This window comes from Crocodylus siamensis, chromosome 10, assembly GCF_052110815.1.
Source record: "Crocodylus siamensis isolate JL-2025a chromosome 10, ASM5211081v1, whole genome shotgun sequence".
Taxonomy (NCBI): domain Eukaryota; kingdom Metazoa; phylum Chordata; order Crocodylia; family Crocodylidae; genus Crocodylus; species Crocodylus siamensis.
In genome coordinates this window covers 62,630,180-62,650,455 of record NC_143404.1, presented here as the reverse complement: position 1 = coordinate 62,650,455, position 20,276 = coordinate 62,630,180, and the positions used below count along the sequence as shown (strand labels likewise).

At 41.0% G+C, this 20,276-nt stretch overlaps 1 protein-coding gene across 1 annotated transcript in view; it reads left to right on the top strand.

The window, feature by feature from the left end:
• The window catches only part of BCAS1 (brain enriched myelin associated protein 1), an 81,411-nt gene that overhangs the window by 45,152 nt on the left and 15,983 nt on the right, over positions 1-20,276 (top strand). The window contains exons 8-10 of the mRNA XM_090020630.1: positions 4,513-4,548; positions 4,880-5,098; positions 16,101-16,268. Coding sequence (XP_089876756.1) covers positions 4,513-4,548; positions 4,880-5,098; positions 16,101-16,268 — 423 coding nt within the window. The remainder of the gene's footprint in view (positions 1-4,512; positions 4,549-4,879; positions 5,099-16,100; positions 16,269-20,276) is intronic.

Sequence of the window (20,276 nt, the reverse complement as noted above, 5' to 3'; positions counted from 1 at the left end):
CCTTGCCATTTTGAACAGCTAGATCTGAATCTTGTTGAGGACCAGCAAGATTCCCATGGACTTGTCAGGTGCTTAAAGTTAGGCACATGCAAAAGTATCTGGCTGATTTGGGGCCAGGTATGCCCATTTTGAATTTAGGAATGTTGACTGGAAAAATTGGAATGTGTTTCTAGGGAAAATTTTGACTTTTCATTGGAAAGCCAAAACATTTGTAAAGTTGATTATTTTTCCACGTATTTGTTCTGAGTTGCAAGCCTTCATTGGTTTTCCAATGAAGTGGAATTTTATGAGGACAGCAGGGCCCTTCTAATGAAAATGTATTTATTGACCTAAAAATCCATTGCAAAAAAAAAAAGTATCCGCACCAACCCTGCTAGTCGTGTTGTTTCATTTGATACTTCTGTTTAATGAGGGTGATTGAAATTTATGCTGTGATGTCTCCTGGCTGGGAAGCAAGGAACAGCAGCATTATTTCTCAAAGAGTCCACAGCCAGGGACCCTGTAAGTGGAGGAGGAAATAATAATATTAATCACATGCAAAAATGACACTGAAACACCCACTTGGAATTCGTCGTGAGTAGGGGGCTGTTATACTGGGTACCATATCTGGGGTGAGGGAAAACCCTTTAGATATTTTTAAAACAAAAAACAATTTATTTGCCACTTTAAAAAAAAAAAGAAAAAGAAAAAGCAAGAAAGAAAGAGAAAAGAAACAAAACCCTGAACATGCCTTCTCGTTTTCCATAGTGTCCATTCTCATTTACATATCAGTGTAGGAGTAATAATTCTTCTGTTGCAGTTTAAACCTTTTGGGCCCCGCCTACGCGAGGAAAATACCTTGTGTTTAAAAACATGCTAGCGAGCATGTTTGAACCAATACACTTGGTTTATAATCTACCCAAAGCTCCAAACCGGTCAAGTCCTGGGTAGCTAATGGCAGAGATCCTGTTATCTCTGATTTTAAAAAAAAATCCCTGATTTTCGGTTTCAAAACAAGTAACCCCAAATCCACATTTTTCCATGATTTAAATTGAAACCCTACTAATATATCTATCTATACACTAGTGGTGTTCCGTTTAAATCACGGAAAAAACGTGGTTCCTTTTTTTTTTTTTAACCGAAAACGGGGTTTTTTTTAAATCCAGAGAAAACCAGGATCCCTGCTAATGTGTTAAACCCTGCCTACAACAGTTCTTAAATCTAGTCCATGTTGGTTTAATCTCAGTTCACCCTGTTTTCCAGGATGACTGTGCTCCAGACCGCGAGATAGTAAGATGAGGGTAGTGTGGTGACTGTGACACACACTAATAAAAGGTGGATAGTTTTAAACTGAGTTAAGATTCTTCCTCTGGTTTACTTATAACGCAGGTCTCAAATCAGGGCACAACCAGGAGTGTCACCATAGAAACCACAACCATCTGTGCTGATTTGCTTCAAATTCTTAGGTTACTGCCTTTGCTATTGGAATAGTGCAGTGCTGTTAAGTCTCGACTTGTGGTCCTTTTCATTTTTAAAGCATCCTAGCATGATGCGTTATCTTAGGCCATTAGGTAAAATACTTGCTTTTTTATATGACGCTTAATTAATTTAATAAAACACAACTACGACCGTATTTCATTCTGAGACCCCGTCACTGCCCTGACTGTTTTGCGTTTGATCACCTTTTGAAATTCAGTCGTTATTCTGCAACATCCGTCCTCATTGAAGTTGGATAGCAATGACTGGGAGAATAAAAAGAAAAAGCATTGTTTTTCAGTTCCCTGCATCACATGACGCTTCCCCGCATTACATAAAATACTAACTTCTAGTGCAAACAAGCATATTCCAAACAAATTTGAAATGTTGCTTTTGCGCAATAACATGGAAACTAAATCCCAGTGCATCAGGCTTAACATGTATCCAATTATTAGTTACGCAGCCTCCTTCAATAAGCTTTGATGGGATTCTCACAGCTGGATCCCCACGCATTATGCTCTTCATATCCCTCCGTGGATGTTGCTTTCTGCTCAAAGCCAATTTTGAAATATAACTTTATCGATTTATGGAATCGTGTCTGGGGAGGAGCGGGTGAATCGATTGCATTTAGGTGCTGTTGCTGAAGTCAGCTTAAGGTATTCATACTGCGTCCTGTAAGTTACTCTGGATTTTTTTCATTAAAGCAGACCAAACAAGAAGGTCTTGGCTCCAGCGAAAGTCTCACACCTGTTCTTTCGAGAAATCCCCAAATAGCATGGCCAGTTGCCTAGAATTAGAGCAGCATTTGTGCTGTGTTCTGGCCTATTGCTTCTCTTCCTTTTACAAAACCCAGATGCTTATCTCCTAATATAAGCTGCATGATGTTTGCACGTGAGCAGATAAGGGGTTATAACAATTGGCTCAAATCATTTGTCTAGAAACTGGCTCAATAAGGTTTTGAGTTGGTTGTATAAACGGGACACCCTGGCAGCAAGTGTCACAATGAAGCAAAGGACTCAGTTTACATGTAAAGAAACAGTATAGCAAATCCCAGCCAAAACAGATTAATTTTACTGGTTTCTGACATCAAATTATAAGTCGGCCTGGAGTAGTTGGGCTTTGCAGATGCTAGGGATATTGAATAAGCCTTAGATGATAAGCAATGCTCTGCCTACAACTCCAATTACCTGCTTAAAAGTATTTGCTATTCTGTGCATTGATATTCCAGGTAATGGAGCTAGACAAGCATAGATCTCCTCGCTGCCTCCAAGGATCTGGTATGGTGTAGTGTACCTTCCCTCACTGGAGGACAGCATATATAGATGCCCAATCATGCAAACAATTTGCCTGTGCTTCTTCCTGTTCCCTAGCATAGATGTATTGCAAAACTGGAGCATTTCAACGCTCCCATGATTTTTATTCTCTAATGATCAAGGGTACAGACCATTTCTTTCCAGCACAGTATTAAGCTACACAGTGTTTTATAGAACTCTGTGCTACAATCCAATACTCAATCCACCATAGCAATTCCCCCATGATTATTTGTGCGCTAATTCATAGTGCATACAGAATAAATATTATCTATTCCTTTACAGAGAAGTTAAAAACAAACATTACATTGTAGCCCATGTAGTCTCATCTCAGACTGTTCTCCACAATCACGACCCTGTACCACGGAGGTCTTGCACATTAAAAGGCCTAATTAAACTAATAGCTGTGCTGCAGAAATATTTGGCTTCCACGTCACGTTTATCAGCAAAGATTTTATATCTCAGAAATTGTACCCCATAGTTTTCAAAGTATATTTTTGAGTGTGCCTAACTTGAATATGAGCAATATCTACACACCACACGTACACATGTGTATCAAGGGATATGTACACAAGTAACTCAAGCACACAGAACTGCATGTCTTTGAAAGCCCTTGTTTCCATTTTGTGTGTGTATGTATATATATATATATATATATATATATATTTGTTCCATCTTGTACTAGCAAATGGGATGGAGATTTTATTTTCTGGAAAGAATAGGTCTATGGTAGTAAATGACCCAGAACAGGACACAAAGCAACTTGATATGAGACTGCAGTGTTTTCCCAGATAAAAGGACTTGAAATGCACCAACTGACTTGATATCCTAGGACAGGGGCCAGCAAACCTTTACACGCCATGGCTTTGGTGGTCTGTCAGCAGTGGTGGCTTTCCCTGAGCCCGTACTGGGGCCAGGCAGCTGGATGCTGCACCCATGCCGACTACCTGGCTGGAGGGTGAGTACAACTTCCAGTTGGTCGGGGGCTGGGCTGGGACCAGGTGTCTGCAAACTGTGTTTGCACTCCCACTGCTTCTCCCCACTCTCCCTCCTCCCCCCGCCAACTGTGGCACAGCTGGAAGCTGCTGGTCCCCAGAACAGCTCTTGACCAGCTGGAAGCTGACTCTATGCTGCAGCCCCCTGTCCCTAATGCACACGCAGGGAAAGACCCCCAACCGCTGATGTGCCACCAAAGTCACCTAGCCTGTGTTGGACTGGATTTGGGGGAGGCAGGGAGAAGCAGCAGCTCCTAGCTTCCTGGCCCAGATGCAGACACAGGTAAAGCCCTCTAGCTCTGTGGGCTGGATGTGGCCTGTGGGCTGGATGTGGCCTGTGGGCCATCTGCGGCCAACCCAATGCTTGGGAGATGCGTTTCTAACTGAAATGAGCACAGCGGTCCACACTTCGTCATGTCCATCAGTTCAGTTAGCCGTCTTGGCTCCAGTATGATCCAAAACTAAGCTGATATAGTCTATTATTCTCTTTCAAAAGGTGATTCCTCCAGGTCAGGTAAAAGGCTTATTGCTGGAGCTACTCCTTCTATGGCTGCTCTGCTTCTTAAGAAAGGTTGGCGGGGAAAGGGCAGCCTAATACAGTTTCCATGGCTGCAGAAACAGGGACTTTGACAAACACAAACATTCACTAAAAATAAAATAATGAGAGGCACAGACATCTCCTAAACTGTGTAACAGGCAGGAATGGCATTGTTAGAAACAGACTTGCCTTTGTTCTTTTTTTTCCCCTTTAGTCTGCGAAAGAGGCCCAACAGACAACCAATACCAAAGTGAGTAGGATTATTTAAGTCTTCCATATGACTGATGGAGTCAAATTGTAACTAATATCGCTACCATTCCCAGCATAGCGTGGATTTATTTAACAGCTAACATCATCTGTTGTAATGGATGGATTTCCACTTACTTTACGTCCTTGTTAAGAGTGAATTACGTTACTTAACTCTGAAGTTTGTGGCACTGTAATGTCAAGCAGTGATCCTGGGTTGTCGTGGTGTGTCGTGTCCTGGTTCTTGTTGTCAGTGCTATTTGAATGTGTTCAACCTTCTTTATCTTTATAAGTGTCTAAGGACTTTGTAACAACTTTCATGGGTATGTTTCTAGGGTGCTGAACAACAGTCTGCCGCCTCTACCAATGTAAAATCGGAAAAAAATGCCCCTGTCTCCCAAGAGCCCCAGACGACAAAACAGAATACAAAAGCCCCAGAACCTGCAGCTCAGCAGCAGGCAGCAGCAGCAGCAGCAACAGAAACCCCTAAAGACACAACCAAGGAGAAAGCTGCATCCACTCCCACACCACTGAGCAAGCTCTTTTGGAAAAAGGTATGTCTGGATTTCAGAACGGTTCCACCCCGCCGTAGTCCCCAGGACAACGTAACTAGAATCGCAATGCCATTAAGTCAAGCAAAGCCAGATTTTTAAACAAATTAGATGCACGTAAAATGTGTGAGCATTTACCGTTTGTGTTTGCTTTGATCAGTTGCACATGTAAATAGCTACTGCTGGAATTTGCATGTGAACATACTTAAGCACATGTGTTATTCTGGCCAGTGTGGAAGAATTTAATATAATTTAAGTAAAAGTGATAACTTTGGGGTAGAATGCTTTAATTAGCCCTATACGTTAGAGGGTATTGATTTCTATTTCATGCAACAGATTTGTTTAAAAATCTTAGAGAGATTATATCCATCTTCAGTAAAATACAGGTTTTTAGAGTATTTTGGTAGAAACCTGTTTAATTTCTGTAGACTCCTCCTGATTTAATTGCTTTACGCAACCTAAGTGCCTGACATCTGACTCCCAATGGCTAGGCACAGACGTTCAAAAAGCCCAAGGCTGAATTGATCTAAGTTAGACGGTTTTCTGTAAGCAGTGTAGTTTAGATCGGTAGCAAACAGAGTGCACGTTCACTCTGTGGGGCTGGGGGAGGGGGACTAAATCTTAGACCAGGTTCCACCATTTTTAAACCAGTCTACGTGTGCCGAACTTCTGTTCTGTTACAGGTATAGCCCAATTTCCGATCACTTATACCAGTAAAAGTGGAATGTCTGTACCTGGCCAATATGTCTTTTTCTTTTCATTCAAAAGCAAGGGATGCAAACAAAAAACTACCTTTAAAGTGCAGGAGTTCCCACTGCCTGTTTAGGATGATGAAATTTCCCTCAGGTTAAAATTTGATTTTAATGAAAGCTTGTGTTTCTTTGATTTTTTGTGGTACTTCAACAGAAGGCTGGGCCCTTTCTTATTACTGTTAATAGAAGTGTTGTACCAAACTATAGTGAATCATGATAGTTTGAAAAGCTGCCTTCCTGGGCTTCTATTCAAACCCAAATCCCCCAAATTCAGTACTTTCAAATAAAAAAAATATCTGTTCTCCTTTGCTTGTGTTTCGTCCGCTCGACAGGGATGTTGGATACCCAGCTTTGGGCATGTTACATACACTGAAAATGTAGGGTGTTTAGCAATTTCCAAATTAAATAAACCTGATTTGCTTTCTTCATTTCATATCCAAGACCATTGGAAACAGTTGTTATCTGAGACATATTATTATCCTGTGAAACACAATGAATCAAGTATTCATAATGAAGGGAAACCTTTAAGATGGGGGAAGAAGTATCTGAGAGAGAGCTTTCATGTGGTTTCCTTAACACGGCAACCGTATCCACTGTCTGAATATATTTGGCTTATTTGAAAATTGATATGAAGAACAAGATCTTATTGAGCATCAGAATTGAATTTTTTTTTTTTTAAGCAAAAACTGAAGACTTGGGATCAAATCGATCTGTGCTGTAAACCTAGTGATGTCTACTGAAGTTGTATTGGGAAATAATTTTTGTCCAAATTGTGAATAGTTAAGTAACCAAGTCTTGTATATAGAAGAAGTGGGTCGGGGGAAATGAACTGTTTTTCTGTGTCTGGACATTACATCTCACAATGGAAAGATGTGCAAAATTCTGGTAGCTATTTACACGACTGCTAGAGGTGTCTTTTAAAGCCAGTCTCAGTCTTTCCTCTCTTATGAATTGTGGGACTTTGTGCCCTGGTGCAGTCTTCATGGGGTTCAGCAGGGAGAAATAAATTTTTTGGAGCTACTGAAATGCTGTGCTTGAGAATAGACATTTTGTGCTATGTGTTTAGCTTGCAAACAAAACAGTTACCTGTTTGGCATCACTGCTGAGTTCTTACCAGCAACTGGCTTGTGTCACTTCACTGGGTTTCCTTGTATTACGTTGTCTTTGATCAGTGACCTTAGCAACCTGATTGGCTTGAGGCAAAAAGAAAATTGGCATAAATGTGGAAAGTGATCTCTCCCCTTTGTAACTTAGATTGTTTTGAAGCTATTATTTTTCATTTTTTATGTAGTAGGGTTACAGTGGTGTTGTAGCCATGATGGCTCAGTATATAGGCAAGAAGCAAAGGTTGTATTGTTTTTTTTGGGGGGGGAGGGCAGTAGAGAGGGGGATATCTTTTCCAATAAAAAATAATAATAGTAACACCTTGCTTCTCGCATTCTTGTCATTATCCACTCCTACATACTGCTCTCTTTCATTCGTTGTTAGAAAGCAGAAGCTAGCAGTGGTTCTTAGTAAGTGAATGTAATTCAGACAAATCAGTTTTTCTTTTGAACTAAGAGAAACCCTGACATGGAGCCAAACCCAGCTCTCAGATTTAACTTTTCTGCTTCCAGGTAGAGTCTCTCAAATGCCTTTTACTAGAAAGAGCTTTCATTTCAAAGCATAAGTAATGAAGTGCCTGTCAACAGACTGCAGTTAATGCTAATACTTTAACTGAAGCTGGGCAGAGGCAGAAAAATAGCATTGGTAACTGCTTGTTCATGTTTTCAGATGCATTGACTGCAACTGCCTCTACTCCATTTTGGGGATGACTTTCTCAAACAGCAGTTTCTGTGAAATGTCTATCACAAAATGGTGATTATATAGCAAATGCTGACAGATTAGAACAGGAAGCAGATTTTAATTTGTAATTGTAAGGATTTGCACTGGAAATTAACTCCGAGTTTTGCCCATAGCAAACCAGGATGGGGAAATATACCAGGAGACCTGTGTATCCAATCAAAACAGTTTTAAGTGTGGCATCGTTACAACAAACTGCTTAAATTTAACTACAGATTTCTAAGAGTGATTCAGAGAAATTAGCCTGGGACTAATCTCAGCTAAGGTTATGCTTCTTTCCCCCCAAACAATCACAATTTGAGGCTTGATGCCATACAGGTATCAACAGACCTTTATCTGTTACCGGAAGAGGAAGATTTATGCGTTGATAATGCAACCAGCAACGCAGCTGACAGTCTGCATGCTCTGAAGAACACCCTTTAGCAGAGTCATTAACATATAATTTGCAGAGCAAACCGTACCTGAAAAGGAAAGAGCCAAGTGCAACAGAGGAGGGAAACTAATGATCCGGGTGAAGAAGATGGTATAAGCGCATTGCTGAGGCTAAGCGTGTCCTCTGTCTGCCTCTGCCACAAAAAATGTCACTAGCAAAGTTACAGAGAAATAAGGTGAAGTTCTGGCCCCTTTTATGTTGGGTGAAGGAGCAGAAACATCATGGGGCCAGAATTAAGGCCATAGTGTAGGTCCACAGTGCATAGTGCTGCCACAGTTTTGGACAGAATTTCTACCCTTGGAGCAGGACTAGGCTACTGTAACCCTGTCAGAATTAGACTGACAGCCACCCCGAATCACGAAGAGACTAAAATAGCTTAAAGCAACATCAGCCTTTCCTTCTCACTAGGCTGTGATTCTGTCTCATGCCTTACAAAACAGAGAACAGAGTCTCAACAAGTAGAGTCCTTTTCAATAATGAAGCACGAGTTAAACTTATTAAATATGTTTTAAGAAAAGAAAAGATAAAGTCTGTTTGCACAAAGAGTGCATGTCCCAGGAAAAATAGAGCCTCATGCAGGGTGTAGGTTAGACTCAAGGAGAGTCATCAAGTTGTGATGGCATGGGAGAATAATATGTGTTGCAAGGTATAGCATTTACCTTAAATTTAAGGAGAGGACAACAAAATGGCAAAGAAAGAGTAACAAAACCTGATGTCCATGCTCACCGAGTCCACAAATAAGTGTCATTCTTAGATGACTGCATTTGGTAAAGCAGTAGCATAAAAGAAAACACTTCACGTAAAAACTGCTAGGTACAGGTATAAGTTCTTGTAAATCCAAAAAACCTTGGTCAAAGTAATTTATGAATAGAAGGATGTTGGTGCACTAAGTCAAATGAAGCTGATAATGCTATGCTGCTTTACAGTTTGTGTAATAATTTTCATTTCTTCTTCACAGTCTGAGAACACAGAATCATGTTAATTGTTTTTCCAGCGTTAGCTGAGTAAATGGGAAGCATAGGCCAGTACTCCAGAGAAGAATTTCAGTTAATGTAAAATCACTCAAGGTTTACTGACAATTCATCTTGGTCAGGCCCTTCCTATTAAACTTTCAATTGCTGCCATGTGCATCTCTCAATAACCTGGGAATCCCTAAATAGGAATGTTTCCTCCAGTCTCCCAGGAGAAACTTAAAAGGGAACACTTAAAAGAATGTCACAAAAACTTTGCAATTTGGAGATCATTTTTCCCTTTTGGAGAAATGCACATAGCCCTCTAAAATCTTGTGCATGTGTAGAAAAGGGAATATATGAGCCTCCAAGGATCTGCAAATATAAGATGTCATACCCTTATCAGAAGGATATTTTATCAACTCTCTAGAGTTTAACTATTTCCTGCCAGGTTTGCATAGTCTGTCTTGGTTCTCTGCAAATTTGCATTTCTTCTAGACTATGACTCTAATTTCTTCAGCACTATAGCTTAGAAATGTGATTTAGTTAATGAGGACCCCTTTCTTAGGGATTCATAGATTGTAAGGCTGGAAGGGACCTCGGAAGATCATTGGGTCCAGCCCCCCTGCACCAAGCAGAAAAGACAACTGGGGTCAGGTGACCCCAGCAAGGGGACCGTCCAGTCTCCTCTTGAAGATTTCCAGGGTAGGTGATTGCATCGCCCCTGGAGGGAGCTTATTCCACAGTCTGGACACACTGGCTGTGAAGAAGTTTTTTCCTAATGTTGAGCCTGAATGGATCTTCCAGGAGTTTTTGACCATTTCTCCTGGTTTTCCCCTCAGTTGCTCTGAAAGGAAATACCCCCCCAGCAATCATTTTTGAACTTTTGAAAGCCCCCAGCAGGAACTCCCCCCATGAAATGCCTTGGCTAGGAAGTGAACTCAGGTCTCTGGTGTGGCAGGCAAGAGCTCTACCACTGAGTTATCCTTATTACCATCTCACCATTTTCAATCAAAGTTTCATAAGTACAGTGTACTGTAACCTATCATTAGGCTGTTTTTTCTCTAACAAAATGCCCTAATAAAGGCATCCCCAAACTAACTCTTCCCAATAAGTGGCCCCTGGTAATGTTAAAAGGCTTCAGACTTACCAGTTTACATTTTCAGTGCCTTTAGCGGTGACTGTCGCTGATTGTGGTGTTTTGAAATTGTTGCCCATCAGCTGTTTCCAAATGAAGGATCAGACTTTGCAGCACAGACTCTAAAGCGCACTGCAATCTTAGTGCCATCTAGCCAAGCAATGGTAACATGACAGTGATAGCCAGATTTCATATCAATTCTGGTTTTATCTATTTTAGTGAGTCGCATGACCCCCTGCACAGGGTCTGACAGCCTCCCAGCATAGCTGTGAAGTAGGGAAATATAGGTATCCCCATTTTTTCAGTGAAGAAAAGGCAATGCAGTCCAGATCTCCAAAGGTATCCATGAGGCTCAATGCCTCTTGGATCAAGCAAGCCCGAATATGTTTCAGGATCTGAAACTTCAGGCACAATGGAAGTCTGTAACAGTCTCAAGAACTGATCGTACATCTCTAAAATCCCAGGCTAGCAGCTTCCCCCCTAAAACAACCATCCTGCAAGGCTTAGGGATGTCAAGGGTATCACTGTTTTTGATTTTCAGTATTGTGATGGGCATTTATTTCTTCAAAGATATGAGGCTTTAGCAATTATTTATAAAAATCTTTATTTGCCCAGCTCCAGTGCCTTCCCCCACCCAAAGGATAGGACTTTGCAGCAAAGCCCAATTATTGATTCATTATATGGAGAAGGAAAATGTGACCATTGTAAAGAAGAGGAAAATATGAAAATGAAAGAGTTAATTCTCTTTAATTTGACCCTCAATAACATAAAACATAACTTTAAAACCTGTTACTTTTTACTGAAGTGCCCTTCATGGAAGAACTAAATACAGCCCAGCATCAGTTCCTTGACCAACTAAAGGTGGGAAAACCATCTTTACATTCATAATAGTGGTGACATCTATAAACAGAGACATCTTTTGTGATGTCAGAGTGCCTATGAGATAAAGGAGCATTTTGTTTTGTGTGCAGCAGTTCCAGGGTTAGATACTATTTACCAAGCCCAGTCTAAGGCATTTCATTTTTTGAGTGATATTTTTTAAAATAAGAACTGAAAGCATGTTCATCATTATAGCATGTAAGACATATTAGTATCCTGCCACAGGAATATGAAGGAGCTTACTGGGGTGAGAAACAAGGCAGGGAAACATAAGAAAATTTCATAAAATGGATTTTCTTATGTATAACACACAAAATGGTTCTTGGCAGACTGAAGGCAGGCATTTTCATGTCTTGTTCACTATGCTGAAATACTAAGCATACCACATATAGTAGGAAGAACAGAGAGAGAGAGAAAATGACTCTGTGTATATCTGTGTTTAGGAAATGGATGTAGTAAATCTAAAGGCATGGGCAAATGTGAACCTGCACATTTGTATCCAGCCATCCAGGGAATCCTTTTTTAATGTTTCTAGAAATTTTATTTACAGGTGACTGTTTAGATCAGTGGTTCTGAACCTTTTTAGGCTTGAGGCATCCCTCAGAAAATGCCAACTTTTAGCTTCCACTCATTTCTTGATGGTGGAACAATAATAAAGCTGTTGCAAAGACAGACCACAACAGGTCCACATGTTTTTGACACTATAGATTTCTATTTGAAATCTCCGGGTGTATCCTGATGAGCGCATACACATGGCTCCCCAAAGTAGTTTGAGGCACCGCAAACCACACACAGCACACATGCAACTATTTGCTGCACTGCTAATTTGCAACATGGTGGGGGGTTGATGCCAGGAGATCCCAGTGTCAAAAAAATGCCGCTGAAAAAAGCAGTGCGGTGCCCACAGCAGCAGTGTGCACCACCAGAAAGGGATCCTGGCTGGCTAGAAGCCATGCTTTGGCTGCTGGCCAGGCTGTAAGTGGCCAGCTCAGCACCCACGAGGCCCCCAGGTAAGGCTGCAGGTGTTGGCCCCAGCCTTCCCTACCCCACCCAGGTCATTTTGCTGCACACTGGAGCACACATGCAGGAGCATGCCAAGGGACAAATACCAGCGGCATAAATGTGTGCCACTGCTATTTGTCCTGCAGGAAATGTGCACCCCTGTATATGCACGCTTGTCAGGATGCACCTTCTGGCTGGATCCAGACATGCAGGCACATGTGATTTGTGGCACTGCAAACCTTTTTGCAGCACCACAAACAACACAAGTTGGACATTAATCAGTGCTCTGCTCTGCTAATTTGCAGTACCAGGGCAAAAATTGCTATTGGGATTTCCTGGTAGCAAAGAAAAAAGCAACACTAGAATAAAGCAGCGCAAACCACACCAAAGTGGCAAGTGCCAGGACAAGCACAGAGACAGGGGAGCAGGCAAACCAGGACACAACGTGTCCCGCCGCAAAGCACATAGACAGGGGTGTGCACTGGGGCACAAAGTAGCAGCACAAATGTGTGCCCCTACCATTTGTGCCGCTGTAAAGGCACGTCCCTGCTAGTATGGATCTGGCCTTTGGGTCTACCTGGTGAATCATATATACATTTTTGCATATCTACAAATGCTAATATTACAGGAAACCCTGCATTTTCCTTAAAAGGAACTCATAGGATCCCAGGTGAGAATCAATGGCTTGGACAAAAGGGGCAAAACCCTGCCTTGTTAAAGTCAATGCCAACCACCAGTTATGCTAGATGTTCAGGAAATTACACTAATGGGGTGTGCAGATAAAGCATACAAAATATGCCTAGTTCAGAAAGTACAGACTTTGTGTGCGTATGTGTAAATGTGTGTGTGTATGTGTGTGTGTGTGTGTGTATAATATGCTATAGTCTGAATCAAACTAATGTGTCATCATGTGTGATGTCTGGATATATAAACAGGGAAACAATTATATAATCTGAGCAACAGATTTCAATATTTTGAAATTTTTTGAAAAGCAGCAATTCACCGTTCTAATTTGGACTTCATAACAGTAAATATTTGTCATTTACAACACCAAATTGTAAATTTGTAATCGTAAAGCTACCTTGAGGTTTCATCTAAAAGAAAATGTTCAGGACTGAATAAAAGGCAATATAACAGAGCCTTTAAATGGTAAAGGGAAGTTTTAGTGTGATCTCTCTCTCTCTCTCTCTCTCTCTCTCTCTCACACACACACACACACACATACACACACACAACTGTATAAAATTCTTTTCTGGTGATAATTATAATAGAAATATGATAAAATGCCATTTCTAATAGCTGGCAAAGGACTACAAACAAGGCACCTTATAATGTCTTTAGTAACTTTATGGGATGCCTAATTAGAATGTATAATTAGTAGGACTGCACAGGTAAATTGGGTAATTTCTTATGCAGTTGTCATCATTGCAAATGAGATGTGCATTTTTTTACATGCCTATTTAAAACAAATCTGTCCCTGTAATAGCATGTTTCGGGTAGACTGAAAACGTAATTTTAATACTATCTTTAATTGTTTCCCCTAGCTTTCCTAATGCATTCTATGGAAACTCGGAAGTGGTTGCATCTATATAAAAATACACTTCTTAGTGTGAATAAATAACCACTCTAAATGGGTCTCTCTTAATGTATTTTGACTGACAAGTACTTTAAAAAAAAAACAACAGGATTTGGCATTTCCTCCCAGGATGCAACTGTTATCACTAGAGAAATGAAAACCATTGCAGACATAGCTTGAGAGACAAAGCACATTTGGGTTGCAGCTGTAACAGCAGGGGCAGTAATATGATCCCGAAGTGTAATCTTTGAATGATGAGCTCTCAGAAGCTCAGTCGCAGCTTTATTGAGCCACTGTTCCAACCCTAGCAAATGACAGGTGAATGGATGGTGCATGTGCCTACAGTAGATCAGAAAGTTGCACACATTAAAATTGCTATAAATTAATCATCTCATGAATGCTCATACCATTTAAATAAAATGTACATTTCTGTGGGGAAGAGGCAGCCCAGCACTTTCAGGTTGTAGGGGAGCTGATCAATCTTTTCCTCTCCCAGACTTCCACATGTCAGACATATCACCCACAACCGGCTTTATGCAGCGGAAATGAATTTCACCCAAATACCCAGGATTACTTGGCACAACCTCTTAAAGTATTTTGCCAAGTCACTTTTCAACCAGTCTGATGATGCAATTTATATGATGGTTGTACATGCATGGATGCGTAACCATGCTATTAAGGAGATGTTGCTCGTACACAGAGGATATGAGTTACAGCAGCAAAGGGGTTTGGTTTTTCTCTAGCTGTCAGTACTTTCAGGTCTGGAGGCCTCTGGCTTAATCTCTGATATGTCACTCAAATGGCATCTCACATATAAGTGCACGTGTTAACAATTCATTTCCATATGTGCATATACATTGCACGTGTAACTAGATTGTGATGCATCCCTACAGCACTAGGTTTACATAGCATTTAGATTATGATCAAGGGTGAGCACTATAAGAAGCAGCCAGTTTCTAAACACCAATATCAAGTATAACTGGTTCTCTTTTAATTCAGTGTTTCGGATTAGCAATTACAATGTCTGCAGCTTTATGATATTATGCACCGTTCTCCAATTGGTTGTAAAATACTATAGGGGCTGGCTCAGGTCAAATTATTAGGGTTATTTCTATGCTAATAGCTCATTCTTTATGAAAGAAAGGAAAGATGCTATACTGTAACTGAGTGGAGAATTAATTAACATTTCTTTAGTGCTCCAGGGAAAGGCTTTTTATTATGTACCTAGGGAATTATACAGAATAGAACAATCAGCCAAAGAAAAGAACATTTCACCCCATGCCTTGTTGGCATTTGAAACATCCGTCCCTCAGTGGGTGCCTCTATACATTCACTAATGCACCATAGTTACTGTGCATTAAGTTTTGTACTTGGATAATTAAGTACTAAATCAATGTGCAGTAGCACTGGCGCATGTTTTTGGGTTTTTTTCCCAGATGTTAACTGTGCATTAGCTTATTAACACGAGTTTTGCCCAGAGCACTACTCCGCAATATTATTAGGCTACTGCTCAGTTAGCATCTCATGTAGACGCACCCCGTGAGGCACACACGTGCCCCTGGACACCAGTTCTGCATTGGGCATGGTTCACTTGACAACACTAAGCTCTCTCAGGTGGATGCCAGGCCTTCACAGTGCAGAGCATCACTTGCAAACTGCTTTCATGAACTCTAGCAGAAATAGGAGACACTCACGGGTTCTCTGTGCTTCAGAGGCTCAGGCCCTTAGTAAGATAATGGATGTAACTCCTCAATATCTTGCCTCTCTTGTACAAATATTAACATCTGGGCAAAGTGAAAAAAAGCCAGCTGTGATATGACTACGTTGAGAATTCGGAAGCTGTGATAGTTTCTGTGAACCTCACATTCCCTCTGCAAGGCAGAAACTGGTGTTTAGACAATTTAAGGTATCTCTAGGTTTGGAATCAGAATTTTTTTTTTTAATATTGATTTTGGTTTTCGCTTGTAAACTCCTGGGAGGTAGGGGGTCCTTCTCTCACTCTCAGCCATTTTACCCTAGTGTAACTTGGATGAACTTGCTCATGAGTTATGATAGTCTTAAGTGATCATATATTCATTAACAACATTTCATTTTAAGTTTGAAGAGTAAGTGAATTATTGTACTCAACAGTGAAGGCTCCAGGTCAAGAAAGCATTCTTTACTCTTTTAGTCTGTACTTAATTCATACCAATGTAAGTGTTTTCCTGAGCAGTTATTTAATTTTTTTCTCCTGGATAGCAGGACTGAAAGGATATTATAAAACTAACCATGTTCTATTTCTGTATCTATGTTCTATTAGTACATAGCAATGCTGTATTTCTAACCAAGGACATCTTGGATAATTATAGCTCAAAGTTAAAGCCACACTGATTTAAAGAGTGTGATAGATGAATGTTTTTCTGCGTTCTTAATGTTTGGCAAACATAACCCTAGACTGCACCAGAAGACGCAGAGGTTGTAAGCAATCAGAAAGTGGAAGCATCATTAGAAGCTGTGGCTCCTGATAAAGATGTGAATAAAAGCACAGAAGCTACAGAAGTGACACCCAGAAGAGAAGAAACTAAACCCCCCAAAACAAACCTGAGGAAGTTTTTTAAACTGGTAAGCAGGGCATTTTGAACATAAGGATATTAGGGTTGATGCTCTTGGGGGATAACTTTTCAGAATAAAGAGGCTTTTTTTTTTAAGTGCTATAACCAAAGCTGTGCATCTAAATGATGGCACCCATTTCCATAACTGCGTGCATGCTTTGTTCCTGCATGATCAGGGAAGCATCTGTCTGCCTGCTTTGCAGATGCAATTAATTTCAGTGCACGTAAAATTATTATTCTGCATACTGTTATAAACCCTATGGGTACTAGAGGTTGTATCGCCCTCTCGTGGCTGTTCCTAAGAGGCTTATGGATCTGCTGCTGCTGTCAGCTGGGGGAGTGAGAGCCTGATCCAAAGCCACGTGAAACCTTTTACTTATTTCAATGAGCTTTGAATCAGACAGTAGATTCTTTAGCTCGAGAGACAGCAGGCCATGATTTTGGTGCTAAAGGTACCCCTTTGGAGACCTAAGTGAACATGTACACTAAAGAGGACACAGCCCTCGCTTCAAAGATCTTATACCGTCGAAAGACAAATGAAAGTCTGATTCTTCTCCTTCCCCCTGCCCCTCATTAAAGTGGTGTGAAAAGGGAAACATTATGCACACAAAATGGCCAAAGCGGTGAAACAGCATGTGTCTCGACACTTCCATAGCTACTCTCCTGGCAAATGAGTAGTATAAATGATAGAGTCATATTTCAACAGGGAATAGCATATTCACTTGCTGCACATGAAGTAACCTCCTCAAATAATGATAAAGAAGCAGAAAAGAAAACAAAAACAGGCAGATCTCAACCCAATCCCCTCTGTCCTAAGTACAATTGCATCAGAACTTTATCACCAGTTTATTAGTGGCTCAAATGGGTGTGACAGGGATTTCCACGGCTGTTTGACTTTTAAGCAGTTATGCAGTGGAGTCAGTGATGTCTTGGTGTTTAAAATATGCAAATGTAGTTCCTGTCTGACATGCACAATGGCCTAGACTGTCATAACTTTACACTCCTGGGAATGTAACTGCAGCAATACCAATCTCAAAGGTTCAAAAATTCTGGACCAAATCCACCAAATATATATATAGAAAAATAATATTGTTTGTCAGAGCAAACCCCCGGCGGTTGTGTGAACCATTGCTCATCTTGCTGGAATCACTTATGGCTATGGTATAGCTTTTGATATTTTTACCTAGGCAGTATGTGCCTGTAAAGTTAGATTCTTGGTTCTGCTCCAGCTAGAAAGCTGATTAAACCATCTGCCTCAGGTTTTGGAAGGGACAGCTAGATAGTACAGAGCCAGACCTGGACAACCTCCTAGTCCCAGTACCTGGTATTGCTGAATGAAAGGAGCATGGTTTGGTCGTGTTTATGTCCCTGTGATACCCAGTTGCCAGAGTGGCTGCTTGTGACCGTGGGCAGGTGGTTGCAAGTTACAGCAGACCTCAAAATTGGGGAATGTGGTGGGCAGTAATTCCTAAAGGCCTCAACCAGGGATCATAGCACCATCCTGGTTATTATTGTCCTGACAAATTGAAAGGGCAGCCTTAGAGCCCCAAAGAGCTGCTTTGTCACCATTTAGATTCTGACAAGATATAGCAGGTAGTTGAGACAAGTGGAGAAAAGGGAGCGATGACAGATAGTAAACAGAGCAAGTTATCTTCCAAGTAGCAAATCTAGCTTCCTGGCTATCTGCCTTTTCCTTTAAGAGTTATCCTGAGGTGGGATGGGATGTATCTTTGTATAACCAAGGATCCAGACTAAGATATTTAAAAGGGCCTTCAGAAGCTCTGCACCCAACACAATTTCAAAGAGAGTTGGGGGTACTGAATGCATCCCCAGGTTTTCTTGAAAATCCCCAGTCTGCTCCTAAATCACTTAGTCTGCAGACAGATGTGTGGTAATTCCCTATAAAAACTTGTTATTTGTTCTTATGTGGACTTCTTATACAGATGCATACAAAGGCTAGTTCTGTGAGTCAGCACCAATGTGCATTATGCTTCATTTTAGAGGCAGCTATGACTTCAAGTTATGTCACCCTCCCCCCAAAAATAGCATTTGATTTCAAATAAATCTCTATTCCACACCCATCTTAGTCACCATGGAAAAACAAACAAAGCTGTGTTTAAAAGTGGTAGATGTAGCACTACCATAATCAGAGCTGGGGGTTGGTTCCAGTTTAGCCTCCTCTGTTTTCTGCTTCTTTAAAGGAGAAAGCCTCTGTGTTAGCCTCATTGTCAAAGGAATAAAAAGAACCAATGACAGCAAAGACAAACATCCCATTAATGCTAGGAACAGCACTGTGCTAATGTACAGCTATACTTTCCGCTTTTTGAATCGGGTATTATCGATTTAGTCTATTTTATGCTATCAAACCATTCCCGAACAGACCCTTGACTATACTTGTTGTTTCTGACTGTTGCCAAATTTCCCTGGATAATTTTTGGATTATTGCATGTTTGTCATCCTGTTGCCATCCTGTTGCTTAGAATATTACTCATCATCCTGTTTGATTGAGTTAACACCTAAATCCTAAGACATTATTTCGACTCCCCCCCTTTGTAACTAAATGCTTTTAAATGCAAACGAAGATGTTAGCACCTATATGGATGCACATGCTGAAAATGCATGAAGTATTTCGGATTCCCTCACCTTTTGGTTCAAAGCTAGTGTGTGAGAGAAGCCTGATTATAGCCTCATCTCTACCCATCTTCTCCTGCCCCTCTTAATAGTGTCTTGGTCTTCAGGGGCATCATCAAACAAGAAGTTTCCCTGCAGTAAGAAGCGTAGGAACTGCAATTAAACCTGGTTCTGTAGAGATGAGAGGCATATTGCATAGCTGAATATTATCGAGTCGTATACTAGTAGGTATAATATCCACTCAAAGGTTGATGGATTTCCTCTGTATTTCTCACTGGGCAATGTCTACACTATAGTGACAACACACACAAGCTAACTGTTAGAGCCCAAGCATTGTACCAGTCTAGCTGTAGCAACAGTTTGGCAGAGGTTAATGTACCCACTTTCTGTAATTTGTGGGCACTGAGTTCCAGGCTGCTACAGCTAAACTGCTACCAGTTCCCAAACCACCTAGTGTAAAACTAGTGTCAGTGCATGTCTACACAAGCTGTCATCTCCCCTCCAATTACAGCCTAAACCTAGCATAAGGGGGCGCTGAATGAAGAATAAGACCCAGAATCCCTTCAAATTTGACCACATCCTATGTGCTTTTTGCATTGTGTGAGGAGCATAATCCTTAGCACCTGCTAGATAAATCTTCAGAGCTAAAGCAATGGCTTACATGCTTAGAGTCCTCATACAAAATAAGACCATTCTGTATTTCTCATACAAAATAAGACCCTAATCTTTACAGTGAGGGCTGTCGGGCTCTGGAATGGGCTCCCAAGGGAGGTGGTGCTCTCTCCTACCTTGGGGGTCTTCAAGAGGAGGCTGGACAGATATTTGCTTCTCATCTCTACAGAACCAGGTGATATGACCCCGGCACCTGTTCCTGGCTGGGCCAGGTGGTTGGACCTGATGATCTGTTTAGGTCCCTTCCAACCCTAAGCATTATGATACTACACTACAAATTCAACCTATACCACAACATGCCAACTGGTACCATGCCCCAAAGAGCAAAAACATGGGAAACAGTGGCAAGGAAGCTACAAGACCCTTAAAACCATGCTGTACATTGTACAACATGTGTTGCTTGGCTGAGACAGACCACTGACACATCCTACCCTTCATGTGGAAAATGATCCTTCTTCTTCCCTGAGGGTGTAACAGCCAATGAATTCTTATAAGATAACATCTTAACCAGCACATTCATTCAAGTCCTCTGAAACACAATGTGTTTGTGTATGGAAAGGCATGCTGCTGACCCTCATGGCCAAACCACAAGTTGCTGTTCATTCTGGATTGTTTGGCCTCAAGTTAGGTGGTGGTGGTTGTAAAATTCCTTTAGACAATACACATATTATTACTCCAGTTTTTTTTAAATAGTAATGGTCTTTTCATCTTAAGT